The 13,472-nt window shown below is 30.9% G+C and overlaps 2 protein-coding genes across 8 annotated transcripts in view; both read left to right on the forward strand.

Annotated features, from left to right (window-relative positions):
- On the forward strand, positions 294-6,481 carry LOC107635572 (ABC transporter B family member 11). Of its 6 annotated transcripts, none has more exons than XM_021103041.1 (13): positions 294-373; positions 995-1,352; positions 1,655-1,709; positions 1,810-1,985; positions 2,078-2,299; positions 2,394-2,632; positions 2,770-3,295; positions 3,386-3,659; positions 3,742-4,559; positions 4,740-5,006; positions 5,090-5,353; positions 5,445-5,738; positions 5,995-6,481. In XM_021103041.1, exons 2-13 carry the CDS (start codon positions 1,011-1,013, stop codon positions 6,346-6,348), a joined length of 3,831 nt encoding a protein of 1,276 aa, XP_020958700.1. In that variant the 5' UTR covers positions 294-373; positions 995-1,010; the 3' UTR covers positions 6,349-6,481. The 6 variants fall into 6 exon arrangements, with proteins under 6 accessions (XP_020958700.1, XP_016194573.1, XP_016194565.1 ...); XM_016339087.2 differs by lacking the exon at positions 294-373 and adding an exon at positions 387-610; XM_016339079.2 differs by lacking the exon at positions 294-373 and adding an exon at positions 387-577.
- Positions 11,700-13,472, forward strand: part of LOC107635587 (protein CHUP1, chloroplastic) — an 11,328-nt gene continuing 9,555 nt past the window's right edge. For both annotated transcript variants that reach the window (XM_016339099.2, XM_016339108.2), the window contains exon 1: positions 11,700-11,818. In XM_016339099.2, the coding sequence (XP_016194585.1) occupies positions 11,775-11,818 (44 nt within the window). In that variant the 5' untranslated portion in view covers positions 11,700-11,774. The remainder of the gene's footprint in view (positions 11,819-13,472) is intronic.

Genomic DNA, 13,472 nt, shown 5'->3' on the forward strand with positions numbered 1-13,472 from the left:
AAGTTAAAAAATGACTAATTTTTTATGTGCATATAATAGTTTTTATTTTCACAAGCATTTGAAGAAATAAAAAACATATATTGACTTTATTAAAATGATCAGTTTTGAACTTAAGTTTAATACACAAAATATAATTATACTAGAATAAAACTTTTTTGACAGAAAGAATAGGATTCCGCTTATATGGTACATGAGTTTTTATTACATAGTTTTTCAACTATTAGATTTTACTATCCAAGTATTATTTTTGTTTTCTTTGGTAGATTGAGTGTATTATTATTATGATTGTAAGTGTATTTTCTGACTTCATTAGAATCTCTCATCTGTTGTTTTGCATCTAAACCATACAAATAAATTGTTGTTTTGGCCAAAGGTATCTAATTCTGTTCTACTCTTTTTGCTTTATCCCATCATAATTTAAAAGATAAAACAATGTTAACTTGCATTAGTAGGCTAATGCCAACTAGGTTCAACCAGTCTTATATAGTTTTTGCTTAATTCCCTTGTTGCTTTCAAATTGCTGTTCTCTTATCATTCTTAGAAGACTTGAACTACTTCAAGTTTGTAAAGGAAAAAGGTTTGTGTGTGCCCTTGCCTTACATGTGTAGATGTAACTTGATATCCAATTTTTAGAAATTTGATAAGCTTGATTATTATGATTATATACATGGCTTGATAAAACTCATTCTATAAAAAGTTACTTGAAGGTGTAAGCATAACAATACTTAGTCTTATTACAATAGTGGATCTATTTATATTGTCTTGAATATGTTTTGATTACTGGTTCTGGTTTTGTAAGTGCAACTTGCATTTTGGTTCTCTCTCTTGGCCTATTCTGGTTTCCTTGGTAACTCATTTTTCTTCCTCTCTTCAATCTTTGTTCTTCTCTAGTCTCTATGGTTTTGCTTAAGTCAACATGATGTCAATTTACATAGCTTTTGAAATGTTTTCTCTTTTTGTTTTCTTTTCTTTTTTTTTCTTTTCCTCAACATAGCCTTTGATTGAGGAAAATGGTAGTTGAGGAAAGTATAGATGGAAATATTACTTCATGTGAGGTGACAGGATCAGTAAGTCATTCACAGATTCCGAATCACGAAAATTCGCAAGAAATTAAGGGAAGGGAGGAGGCTCCAAAGAAGAACAAGGCCAAAACTGAAAGCAATAAAACAGTACCCGTTTACATGCTTTTCTCATTTGCAGATTCTTGGGATCATTTGCTTATGTTTGTTGGGACAATAAGTGCAATTGGGAATGGAATATCCAACCCTTTAATGAGTGTACTAATTGGAGATACAATTGATGCTTTTGGAAGAAATGGTAGCAATAAACAAGTTGTTGATGAAGTTTCCAAGGTAAATAACTAGCACTCTTTCACTAAGAATCAGTGTTCTCAAGACATGAGAATATGTAAAATGTCTTTATGAGCATCTAAATGGTGTTAACACCTCTTTCACCCTTCTTATTCTACATTTTTATTGAACCAAACAAATGCAAAGTAATTTTTATTACACACTGAAGTGTAATCATTTAACTAGTCTCAATAATTCTACTATTATGCAATAACCTTGTGAATTATTATTAAGGTAACAATTTGGTTCTGATTCTCCACATCTCATTGTCTTATAATCTACAATGGTTCATTTTATTGCTTTAGGTCTCTCTGAAGTTTCTATGCTTGGGTATAGCTGCCTTTTTTGCAGCATTTTTGCGTAAGCATGCCAAATTCTATGCTAATTATGATTACCATATACTTAGGCTTAATCTAACATTCTAATTATGCTTATTATCCTTACATGAAAAATATTCTAGAGGTTTCTTGTTGGGTGATCACTGGGGAGAGACAAGCTGCAAGAATAAGAGGCTTATACCTCAAAGCAATTCTGAGACAAGATGTCGGCTTCTTCGACAAGGAAACTAACACCGGCGAGGTTACTGAAAGGATGTCAGGAGACACATTTCTTGTTCAAGAAGCCATGGGGGAAAAGGTACAAAATTGAAATGCACCACTCCACAATGTTATAATTCTTTACCATAAGAATAACCTGTTCTTTTTCTTATAACTATATATATATATCAGGTAGGACAGTTCATACAATATGTGGCAAGCTTTTTAGGAGGGCTTATCATAGCATTCATCAAGGGTTGGCTTCTAACCCTTGTCCTGCTATCTTCCCTGCCTCCTCTTGTCTTAGCTGGTTCTCTAATGACTTGCGCTTTCGCGAAGATGGCATCTCGTGGACAAGCAGCATATTCTGAAGCAGCAACTATATTTGACAGGACTATTGGTTCAATTAGAACTGTATGCCAATATCCACAAAGAACTCATTCATTGCCTTTCCTTTTTTCCTTTTAGAGAATAGCATATTAAGGATAGAGACATTCTTCCGATGCAGGTTGCATCCTTTACTGGTGAGGATCAAGCTATAGCTTTATACAATGAATCCTTAACCAAAGCATATAGGAGTGGTGTGCAAGAAGGAGTGGCTGCTGGTTTAGGCCTTGGTTTGCTTCGATTGCTCGCCTTCAGCAGTTATGCTTTGGGTGTATGGTATGGAGGGAAGATGGTTCTAGAGAAAGGATATACAGGAGGTGAAGTCATGAGTGTGTTTTTTGCAGTATTGATTGGATCATTGTAAGTTCATTTTCCCTTCATTGGTATGCACTGACATTGTAAAAATTGTCGAATTAAACACTTTACCTGATGTGACAATACATGATTAGATATCAGTATAAAACTAAACTGTTCTTACAAATGCATTATGTTTATAGGTCTCTGGGGCATGCATCTCCAAGCTTAACTGCAATTGCTGCAGGACAAGCCGCGGCCTATAAAATGTTTGAAACAATAAAGAGACAGCCAGATATTGATTCTTATGACACGGCTGGTCGGAAGCTAGATGATATTTCCGGAGATATAGAACTTAGAGAGGTTTGCTTTAGTTATCCAACAAGACCAGATGAACTCATATTCAATGGATTTTCCATTTCAATATCAAGTGGCACTACTGCAGCTTTGGTAGGACAAAGTGGGAGTGGGAAATCAACAGTTGTTAGTTTGATAGAGAGATTTTATGATCCACAGGCTGGTGAAGTTCTCATTGATGGTATCAACCTCAGAGAATTTCAACTGAAATGGCTCAGACAGAAGATAGGCCTAGTTAGCCAGGAGCCGGTTCTGTTTTTGTGTAGCATTAAAGAGAATATTGCATATGGTAAGGATGGTGCAACAGATGAAGAAATCATAGCTGCAGCAGAACTTGCTAATGCTGCTAGATTCATAGATAAATTTCCTCATGTGAGTTTTCAGAATCTTGACTTACTTTTGCAGTGTTATTTTCTTTTTTTTCAACATCAGTTTCAAATTTTATAAAATGGTGAAATTTAGGGACTCGACACGATGGTTGGTGAGCATGGAACTCAGCTTTCTGGAGGACAAAAGCAAAGGATTGCTATAGCAAGAGCAATTCTGAAAGATCCTAGAATCTTGTTACTTGATGAAGCTACAAGTGCCCTTGATGCTGAATCTGAGAGAGTGGTTCAAGAGACACTAGATAGAATAATGGTTAACAGAACAACTGTTATTGTAGCGCATCGCTTAATCACAATAAGAAATGCTGACACAATTGCTGTTATTCATCAAGGAAAAGTTGTAGAAAAAGGTAGAGACATACTAAACATTTCATCATTTTTTTTTAATGAACATTTGCATTTGATGCATTTCTATATTTTCAAACTGATTAGGTTCACATGATGAGCTCATTAAGGATCCTAATGGAGCTTTTAGCCAGCTTATTAGACTCCAAGAAATAAAAAAGGAGACAGAACAGAATGATGAATGCTCTGCAGATTCTGGACGGCAATCAAGCCGAGGATCATCCGAAATTGGGAACAGCAATCATCACTCATTCAGAATAACAGATGCTATGACATCAGAAGGAGGACCTCAAGTTCTTCCTTCAGCAGCATTATCACCTACACCTCCAGAAGTTCCATTTTTCAGGCTTGCTTGTCTTAACAAGCCTGAAATCCCAGTTTTACTCTTAGGGACATTGGTAGCAGTTATATGTGGGACTATTACACCTGCTCTGGGGCTTGTAGTATCTAAAATGATAAACACTTTCTTTGAACCTGCGGATAAACTCCGCAAAGATTCAAAGCATTGGGCATTAGTATTTGTTGCTTTCAGTGTGGCTGCATTCATATTTCATCCATTGAGGTCCTACTTCTTTTCTGTGGCTGGTTCTAAGTTGATAAAAAGGATTCGGCTTATGTGTTTTGATAAAATAATTCACATGGAAGTAGGATGGTTTGATAAAGCTGAGAATTCAAGTGGAGCCCTTGGAGCAAGGTTGTCAATTGATGCTGCTTCGCTTCGCGCTTTGTTTGGGGATGCACTTGGTATGTTGGTTCAAGATGCTTCCACTGCACTTACAGCCTTGGTGATTGCGTTCGAGGCGAATTGGCAGCTAGCTCTCATTATCCTTGCTATGATGCCTCTTCTGTTGTTAAATGGACATTTACAAATCAGATCCATGAGAGGATTTAGTGCAAATGCAAAGGTTAGTGTCCCATAGATATGAAGCTATAAACTATAGTGGGAAGAAGTTACTTAAAGGAAACTTAGGATGCAAGAAGAGAACCATCTTAATTGAAATATTATACTATGTTAAATTAGTTTGTGCTTATGAATCAACTAAGTTATCAATTTGACCAATGTTAATGTTTCTTATATTCAATAGAAACAATATGAGGAAGCAAGTCAAGTAGCAAACGATGCAGTAGGGAATATCAGAACAGTTGCTTCTTTCTGTGCTGAAGAGAAGGTAATGGAGTTATATCAGAAGAAATGTGAAGGACCAATGCAAACAGGCATAAGGCAAGGTTTAGTGAGTGGAAGTGGTTATGGCCTATCAATCTTCTTTCTGTTCTGTGTCTACGGATGCAGTTTCTACGCCGGTGCCAGGCTTGTTAAGGATGGCAAAACAACAATGTCAGAAGTTTTCCGCGTAAGCTATTGTCCTAACTTGATGGAGTAATGGTCAAGTTATCACATTATTCTAGCATTGATGATTTCTTTGATAATTTTCAGGTATTTTTTTGTCTCACAATGACTGCTATAGCATTATCTCAGTCCAGCCTACTCGCCCCGGGCGCAAGCAAAGCAAAAAGTTCAGCTGCTTCTGTGTTTGCCATTCTTGATCAGAAATCAAAAGTAGACTCCAGTGATAAGTCTGGAATCACATTGCAAGATGTGAAGGGAGAGATTAAATTCAACCATGTCACTTTCAAGTATCCAACTAGGCCTAATGTTCATATATTCACAGATCTTTCCTTAACCATTCATTCAGGACAGGTATCTTAGAACCAATTGATACACTAGTTCAATGTAATTTACACTTGTTAAGAAAGAATCTAAGGATTTGATTGTGTTGATGAAAATTCAGACAGTGGCACTAGTTGGAGAAAGTGGGAGTGGAAAGTCAACAGTAATATCATTGCTGCAAAGATTTTATGAACCAGATTCAGGTGAGATAACTCTAGATGGAACAGAAATCAAGAAGCTACAACTGAAATGGTTTAGGGAGCAAATGGGGCTAGTAAGCCAGGAGCCTGTGTTGTTCAATGACACCATTAGATCCAACATTGCATATGGAAAGGGAGGGAATGCAACAGAAGCAGAAATTGTTGCTGCTGCACAACTTGCTAATGCTCACAAATTCATTAGCAGTTTGCACAAGGTAAAAGTGAAACATACCATACATTTTTGTAAATTTTTATTAACCATATATAAATGAATTTGTTCAATCTAATTATTGAAATACAATTCAAGTGGAGTGTTTTTGGATTTTGAACCATTTTCAAGTTTTACTTTGTATTAAAGATAAATGATGAAATAAGATCGATCTTAGAATACATTGGAGATATTCTAAATCATCAATAATAGTAGTTATTGATACAGTAAGTGTATAATGTTTTGTGAATATATGAATGCAGGGTTATGAGACAATAGTAGGAGAGAGAGGGATTCAACTATCAGGGGGTCAGAAGCAAAGGGTGGCAATAGCAAGAGCCATAGTGAAGAGTCCAAAGATATTGCTTCTAGATGAAGCAACAAGTGCACTTGATGCTGAGTCAGAAAAGGTGGTTCAGGATGCACTTGACAGGGTTATGGTAAACAGAACCACCATTGTGGTGGCACATAGGTTATCAACCATTAAGGGTGCACATTTAATTGCTGTGGTTAAAAATGGTGTCATTGCTGAGAAAGGCACACATGATGCTTTGCTCAAAAAGGGTGGCACCTATGCTTCCTTAGTAGCATTCTTCTCAAGTTCTAGTTCATCTTAAATTCCCCAACCCACACTAAAAATTTAATTTTTTTAAAAAAATTGTTGTTTTGTTGGAAAATTTCATCCTTTTTCATGATGATAACTCTCAATGGTCCACGTTGTAATTCATCCAACATGAATGAATTATAATTTAATTTTTAAATGAATATTTAGTTTGTGTAATATACTAAAATAGATTACCAATGTGATATAATATGCAAAAAAGTAAAAAAGGAAAAAAAATTGTTTTTCATAATATGTGAAAAGCTTATTCTCATATTTATGTAATTAACTTGTATAATCTATTTTAAAAATATCTAAATTTTTGGAAATCATATACAAATTTTTTAGTAAAAATAAATTTTTTTTTTACCATCTTCTAACCTGACAGGTTAAGAATTAATTCATTACGAATTTAAGTAGATTGTTGCATTCATAAAATAAAACAAGATCCAAAGTTCCACACTTTTCAAACCTACTAGTAAGTTAGGCTGTGTTTGTTTTTAGAGACAGGACAGAACATGACACTGAAACTGAGACAATAGGACGGAGACACTAAAAATTATCTTTTGTGTATTCTGTTTGGATACCATGGACAAGACACTAATGTAATGTCTAGTATTATGTTTGGATACACATGGACAAGACTAAAATATTATATGAAATGACTAAAATAGCTCTGTGATTCCAAATTTTCTACATCAATACAAATTAATTTAATAAAAAATGAGAGTACGTAGGAGTATAAACGGAACTTGAAAAAAATATTTGAAGAGATAAAAAATTTTAATAAAAAAATATATTAGTATTTATATTAAAATAAAATTTATAAATATAATTATTTTTGTTATTATTTTTATTACAAAACAAATAATATAATATAAGATTAAAATGGTATTGAAGTAAAACGATAAAAAAAAAAGAATTATCTATCCCCAATAAAAAATTCTACAGAAAGGAGAGAGTATCTGGAAAACAAAGACATAGAGGAAGAATAGGAAGAAAAAAATATCTCTGAACAACGCAATAGAAAAAATAAAAAGGGGTAATAGTGGAAAAAAAGGAAAACAAAATTTATAAAATTGTCCGTGTCCACTCTTCCAAATCCCGTGTCAATCATTGTTCTTCGTAAAAGAGTGGACACAAAAGTATAAAAAACTGTTTCGGAGACAATATATCCATTGTCTATATCTCTGCTTCCAAACACTTTTTAAACAAGTGTTGTCCATGTCTCCGTGTCCTACCCCCGAAAATAAATGCTACCTTAATTACTATGCACGGCTATACCAACTCAAGTTGGTTACAATAAATTCTATTTAAAAAAAAATACTTTTTTTTTGGACTAAAAAAAAGGTCTATTAAATTTTTTTTTGCCAGAAATAATTCAAAAAAAAATTCAAGTAAAACGTTGATAACTCTTAAAGCCCATCACAAATGGGCCCTTTGGCCCATAGAAAAAGGAGGAGTAGTTGAGTGGTACATGCCTACATATAAATAGGTTGTATATGAATAAGATAATATTCGTATATTTACAGTAATTATCTGTATCTGATATGAATTTTATGGATATTATTTGATCCGTACTATAATAGGATTTGATTGTGGGTTTGGCAGTGATATTCGCGGATCCGATCCGCATATTCGCACATCTCATATAAATAGCATAGTTTAAGAAAGTAAACACTAATGTGATATGAATTTTAGTGTGTTGTTTTATGAATTTCATTATATCTTATTTTTAATTTTTATATTGTACTTCAACTTAAAATAATTAAACTTAGATCTTGTATTTTTTTATTTAAAAAAACTTTTATTAATAATATTTTAAGAGTAAATAAACTTAAACAAGTAAAAAAATAAATTTTCTGAACATTTTTTTATAAAAATAGTCAAACAGAACCTTAAAACAATTTTTTTAAATTATGCGAATATAGTTGATATATGATCCGTTCCAATCCACAAGTATTCAGATCGAATTAAATTGAATCTAATCTAAAAAGAATATGAATATTGTATCCGATCTAATATGATAAATGCTGTGCAGATTGAATAGAGTTATAAATTATATACAATCTGATCCGATTGGTATACAGTATACACTATGCAGCCTTACATACGAGAAGCATTTTCTTTTTCTTTTTCCTTTTTTCTCATAAAAAAATAGAAGTGTTTTCAAATCCTTCCCTTCATCTTTCTTTTTGCTCAAAACTCGAGAAGAGTTTAATACCCTGAATTGACATCATAATCAGCATTAATTGAACTGTTTAATTAGTTATGGATTGCATTTCCATTGCCATCAATGTTGTTGAGATTTGAAAAGAGCCATACTTGACCAAATAATAGCACCACATTGCTAATAAACACTCGTGTGGATTCCAATTTCCGAAGCCTAGATTACGAGGTATATAAATGGACTTTGACAGAGAAAGGGGAAAAGCATATGAATTGATATAATATAGGAAAAATTTTAAGTGTATCGGGAATATCGGTGTTTCAATTATTTTAACTGTTAATTTTAATTTATATATATTATATATATTTTTTATAATTTAAATCAACAATTAAAATAACTGAAATACCAGTATTTCCAGTACACTTGAAACTCTTCCTATAATATATATCTCCTCATATTACCCTAACTCCCACCACTCACAAAAGCTTCATCAAATCTTGACGATCACTCTTTTTGGATGTGTCAAAGGATCCCACCATATGATTTTGTTAGTTAGTTGTTGTTATTAGGATATCAATTTGTGTATTTTATTATACTCTTTGTATATCATATCATTATTATAGTTTGTTAGTGCTATAAGCACCTTATAGTTTTGGCTTCTCTCATCATTTCACACCTCAAAACTTGCTTATCAATATTCCTTCCTTAAAGCTGCAGACAACAATCTTTTACTTAAACATAAATTGTGGAAATTAAATAAGCACCCATTAGTGAACTATTTTTTTAAAGAAAATAATAATTCTTTTTGTTTCTATTTTTACTTTTCTTTATATATGCCTCTTCTTTTATTAGAACTGAAATTTCTCAAAATATTTGGACTAAATTAATTTTTAATGCCTATAAAACTAGCTATTTGTGAATTTGAGTTGATAGAGATATCAATTCGCTACACTCTTAAAAAAATTTTGGACTTAAATCAAAAGAATTATTTATATATAGGTATTGAAACCATATAAATTGCTAATTTAATATACACATTCTTTAGCCTATTTTTTTTTTTAAAAAAAACTTTTTTCTTTTATAATTGACAATAAAATCATAAATATGAAAAAATACTCCATTTGGTCCTGAAATTTCGAATTTCAATTTTTTGTCACATAGTTAATTAAAAAATTTAGAAACTAAATTGAGGCAATTAAAATTTTAAAGACTAAATTAAAGTTCGAGTGTAACTTTAGAAATCAAATTAAATATTATCTCCATAAATATTCAAGATGCAGAAAAATTAAATAATAGGAATTGACATGGGTCCCTAATCCCTATGGCGATGAGCCGATGAGCACAAAATCAACCAATTAATTATCCATGGGTAAAAATGCTTGTGCCACTTAGTTATTAGGTCAACTGCTTGGCTTAAAATATACAAAATATGCATGAGAAAATAATTCAGGGCCCAATAATACTATAGTGTGGTTATGTGGTAATTTAAATTCAGTCTTATATGTGATGTTCATCTTTAATTTAATTTGATAACTTAGTGCGCAAATAATGTACAATTTCATCATCTTCAAATCAAATACCAATTAGAATCAAATAAGTTCTATTATATATGGTTAGTGCAAAAGTTTGATACCCTCTTTTAGCTATACTCTTTGCAATAAAGCATTGTAATATAGGAGTAAAGTTTACTATTAGGCCAAAAGGTAATAAATATAATGAAGATATAATTTCCCAACAAAATCTAATATAATATAAGAAGCTCTATACAGAGAGGTCATGAATTAAAGGTTGTGTTTGTTTATAAAAATAGGATACTGAGATGAAGATATAAAAATATAAAATTATATTTGACAGAAAAGACATAAATAGAGACAATATATTTAGGAATATTAAATTAGTATATTTTGTGTCTATCCTAACAGAAAGGACACGAAAACACTAACAAAAGACATAACTTATTTTTTATTTTTTTTTATTATTTTTGTTAATTTTTTATAATTATATTTTTTATTAAATTTTTATAATTTATTCTAATATATTATCAAATAAAATACAAAAACACAAAATTTTATGTCTCTATCTTTTATATTTTATTTTTAGTATTTTATTTTATCCTGTTCTCAAAACAAATACAGCCTAAGATATTAAGCTAAGTAAATTCTAAAAGCAGCGGTTGTGAAATGAAATCACCATAAAATCATTTCAACTATGATGAATTAAGTAGTTTTTTGTTGTCATACTTAAAATGGTCAATGAGTTAATAAAAGTGGTATTACATTCAGACAAATAGGTGTTGGTAGCATATAGAGAAAATTTGCAACAAAAGGGATATACTCTCAAGAGTTTGTTACAAAATTCAGAACTATTTTTGATAATGACATCAATTCAGGCGATGTCTCCCATCTTAAGGTACTTCTAATTAGTTTGACGTACCAACCACAAAATTGAAAAAGAAGGGATATATACGATGAATTGTGTTCACACTTTAATTATATTAGAATTTAATTTTTATCTATCTAAATATGAATAAATTTTAGCGATTAAAAAAATCTTTTTTAAAAATTAATAATCCAAACTGATCCTAAATAAAAGAACTTACCGCAGTTGGTCCATCAAAATTAATTTTTTTATATTATTGTAACAAATAAAGGGATACAATATACTATTATAGTATAAGCCTGGGTATTCAAGTTGCAAAGTTGAGAAGAGACAAGGGATTTCAAAGACATAAAGAATAGTGGGCATCAATTAATTGATTAATTAAAAGAAGATTAAGATTAACTAATGAGAGAATGGACATACCTTATGTGATGTGAAGTGACAACAAACAAAACAAGTGAAAGCTTAGGAACTTGTTTTCTTGCATATATTTTTAAGTGTTCCTTCAAAGGGAATCACTCTATATACTCAACACCCCACTACCACACCCTTTTCCCACATAACCATACCTTTAATTTCTCTCCATCTTACATCTCCTTTTATTTTCTTTGTCATTACCATTATCGATTGCAAAGAAGAAATCATGTACATATATATAAGACAAGTAGCTAGTTAGTACTCTCTATATAGACTCATTATTGCAATATATATTTGGTGAAAGCTTAGCTTCAAGGTGCATTTTTTTCCCTAATCCATAGAATATTTCTAATTAATTGCTACATGCAATTGATGGTGATATATTCTTTTTTTGTGTGTAGATGGTGATATCAAGATTTGTTCAGAGCAAGGGAAGGGTATTGCAAGTTGAATTCATTGGCTAAGGTTTAAAGAACATGCAATATTGCAGTGAAATATTCATCAGAAAGTTCCTTGGCAGGTACATATATATATTTGGTTAATTAATTAGTTTTTTCACAAGAATTAATTTAATTATATATGGACTCTTAATTAATAAATATACCTCTAATCAAAGAGTGGAAGCTGTAGACTTGAGTGTCATAAGTAATAACTATAAAATTGGTCAACAAATTGAAAATCACATTATTAATAACCTCTGTTACAATTAAGTGAGATATATAAAACATAATTTACCATATGAATGCAACGAATAATTAACACACGATAGTAGATAAGGTTTCTGAAAATAGATAAATAGCTAGAGGGAATTGAAATAAAGTTGAAGAAAGAATTATTGTTTTATTTGTAAGGTGGTCCTGAATGAAAGAAATTAAAGAGGAACAAACATGTGATTAAGTAAAGGTAGTGTTTATTATTTGCCATAATGTTATGAGAATACGTGGCAACAATAGTTTGCGATTATTTTTATTTCTCTCTCACTTTCATGCAAAGCCACCACGTACCTTCACATGTTGGATTTCACGGGTTCCCCTTTTAATTTTACATTTACATTTAGCTATGTTCAAATTCATGTTCATATAAACCAAACCAAATGATCTCTATCCACTCCAATTTCGGCACACTGATTTCTGCTACACTCTGATGTTCATTCATCAGATAAGCATTTAATTAACATGTATGTATGCATTTTTTTCCTCCTCTATCTTTAAGCTGTTTATTATAAAAATATGCACCTTAATGATGTGCGTGTCCAAGTTCTTTTTGAAGCCAACTTGTTATTCTGATTTTATGATCAGAATTCAATTAATTTGATTCAATCTATAAAGGATTCAAAGGCTATTATTAAATATTATAGGGACCGCATGTATTTTGAGAGAAATATTCTGTTAATTTTAATTTTTTTGACATGAAAAGAACTTAATTATAAAATTAAAAAAAATATAAGACCTAATTGAAAAGAAAAAAAATATAAAAATCTAATTAAAAATTTGATAAAATTATAGAAATTAACAGAATAATTAAACTAATATTATATTCAATAAAGTTTTTTTTATTATTTTAAGACTTGGGTTCCAATTGTTCAATGAATAGTTTGAATCTTTTAAATAAGACATGTATATATAAAATGATGAAAAAGAAGGAGTTATTAATACTCACTCCTAAATTGATGTAAGGCCTAGCTCTTCTCTATTTATCATCTTACCCATGCATTAATTAATTACTTTGATTTTAATTTTTAATTAACTAATAAGAGTCTTGCTAAGGATACATATTAAGAGATTGATTATAATACATATATATATATATAATATTACACCGTTTAGTACGTCTATATAATAAATTCCATATAACATTTAATTAATATAACTTCATATAAAAATACTGACTAATAAAAGTTACAAAAGAAATAATTGAGGAAAAGAGTAGTTAATGTATTTAATTATTAAAAACATATTTTAAACAGATAAAAGAATTAAATAAAAATAGGTTTTCGTACTTTCATAATGTAAATTATTTAAAGATCAAATTATACAAATGTAACTTTTGAAAACAGATTACATAATCTGTTTCAGCGTATTGCAAATTACACTCAAAATACGCTGTTATAATCGACTACACCGTATCGCCCATTATAAATGAAAAATACAAGGCATAAACTGCTGTATCTGTAA

The sequence above is a fragment of the Arachis ipaensis genome, chromosome B01 (genome assembly GCF_000816755.2).
Source record: "Arachis ipaensis cultivar K30076 chromosome B01, Araip1.1, whole genome shotgun sequence".
Taxonomy (NCBI): Eukaryota; Viridiplantae; Streptophyta; class Magnoliopsida; order Fabales; family Fabaceae; genus Arachis; species Arachis ipaensis.

Excerpts from the sequence above, each read along its gene's own strand:
- LOC107635572 (XM_021103041.1), top strand. The coding sequence starts at position 1,011 with ATGGTAGTTGAGGAAAGTATAGATGGAAATATTACTTCATGTGAGGTG. Across the intron at positions 1,353-1,654 it reads TTGTTGATGAAGTTTCCAAG|GTCTCTCTGAAGTTTCTATG; the intron begins GTAAATAACTAG and ends TTATTGCTTTAG. Across the intron at positions 5,007-5,089 it reads CAATGTCAGAAGTTTTCCGC|GTATTTTTTTGTCTCACAAT; the intron begins GTAAGCTATTGT and ends GATAATTTTCAG.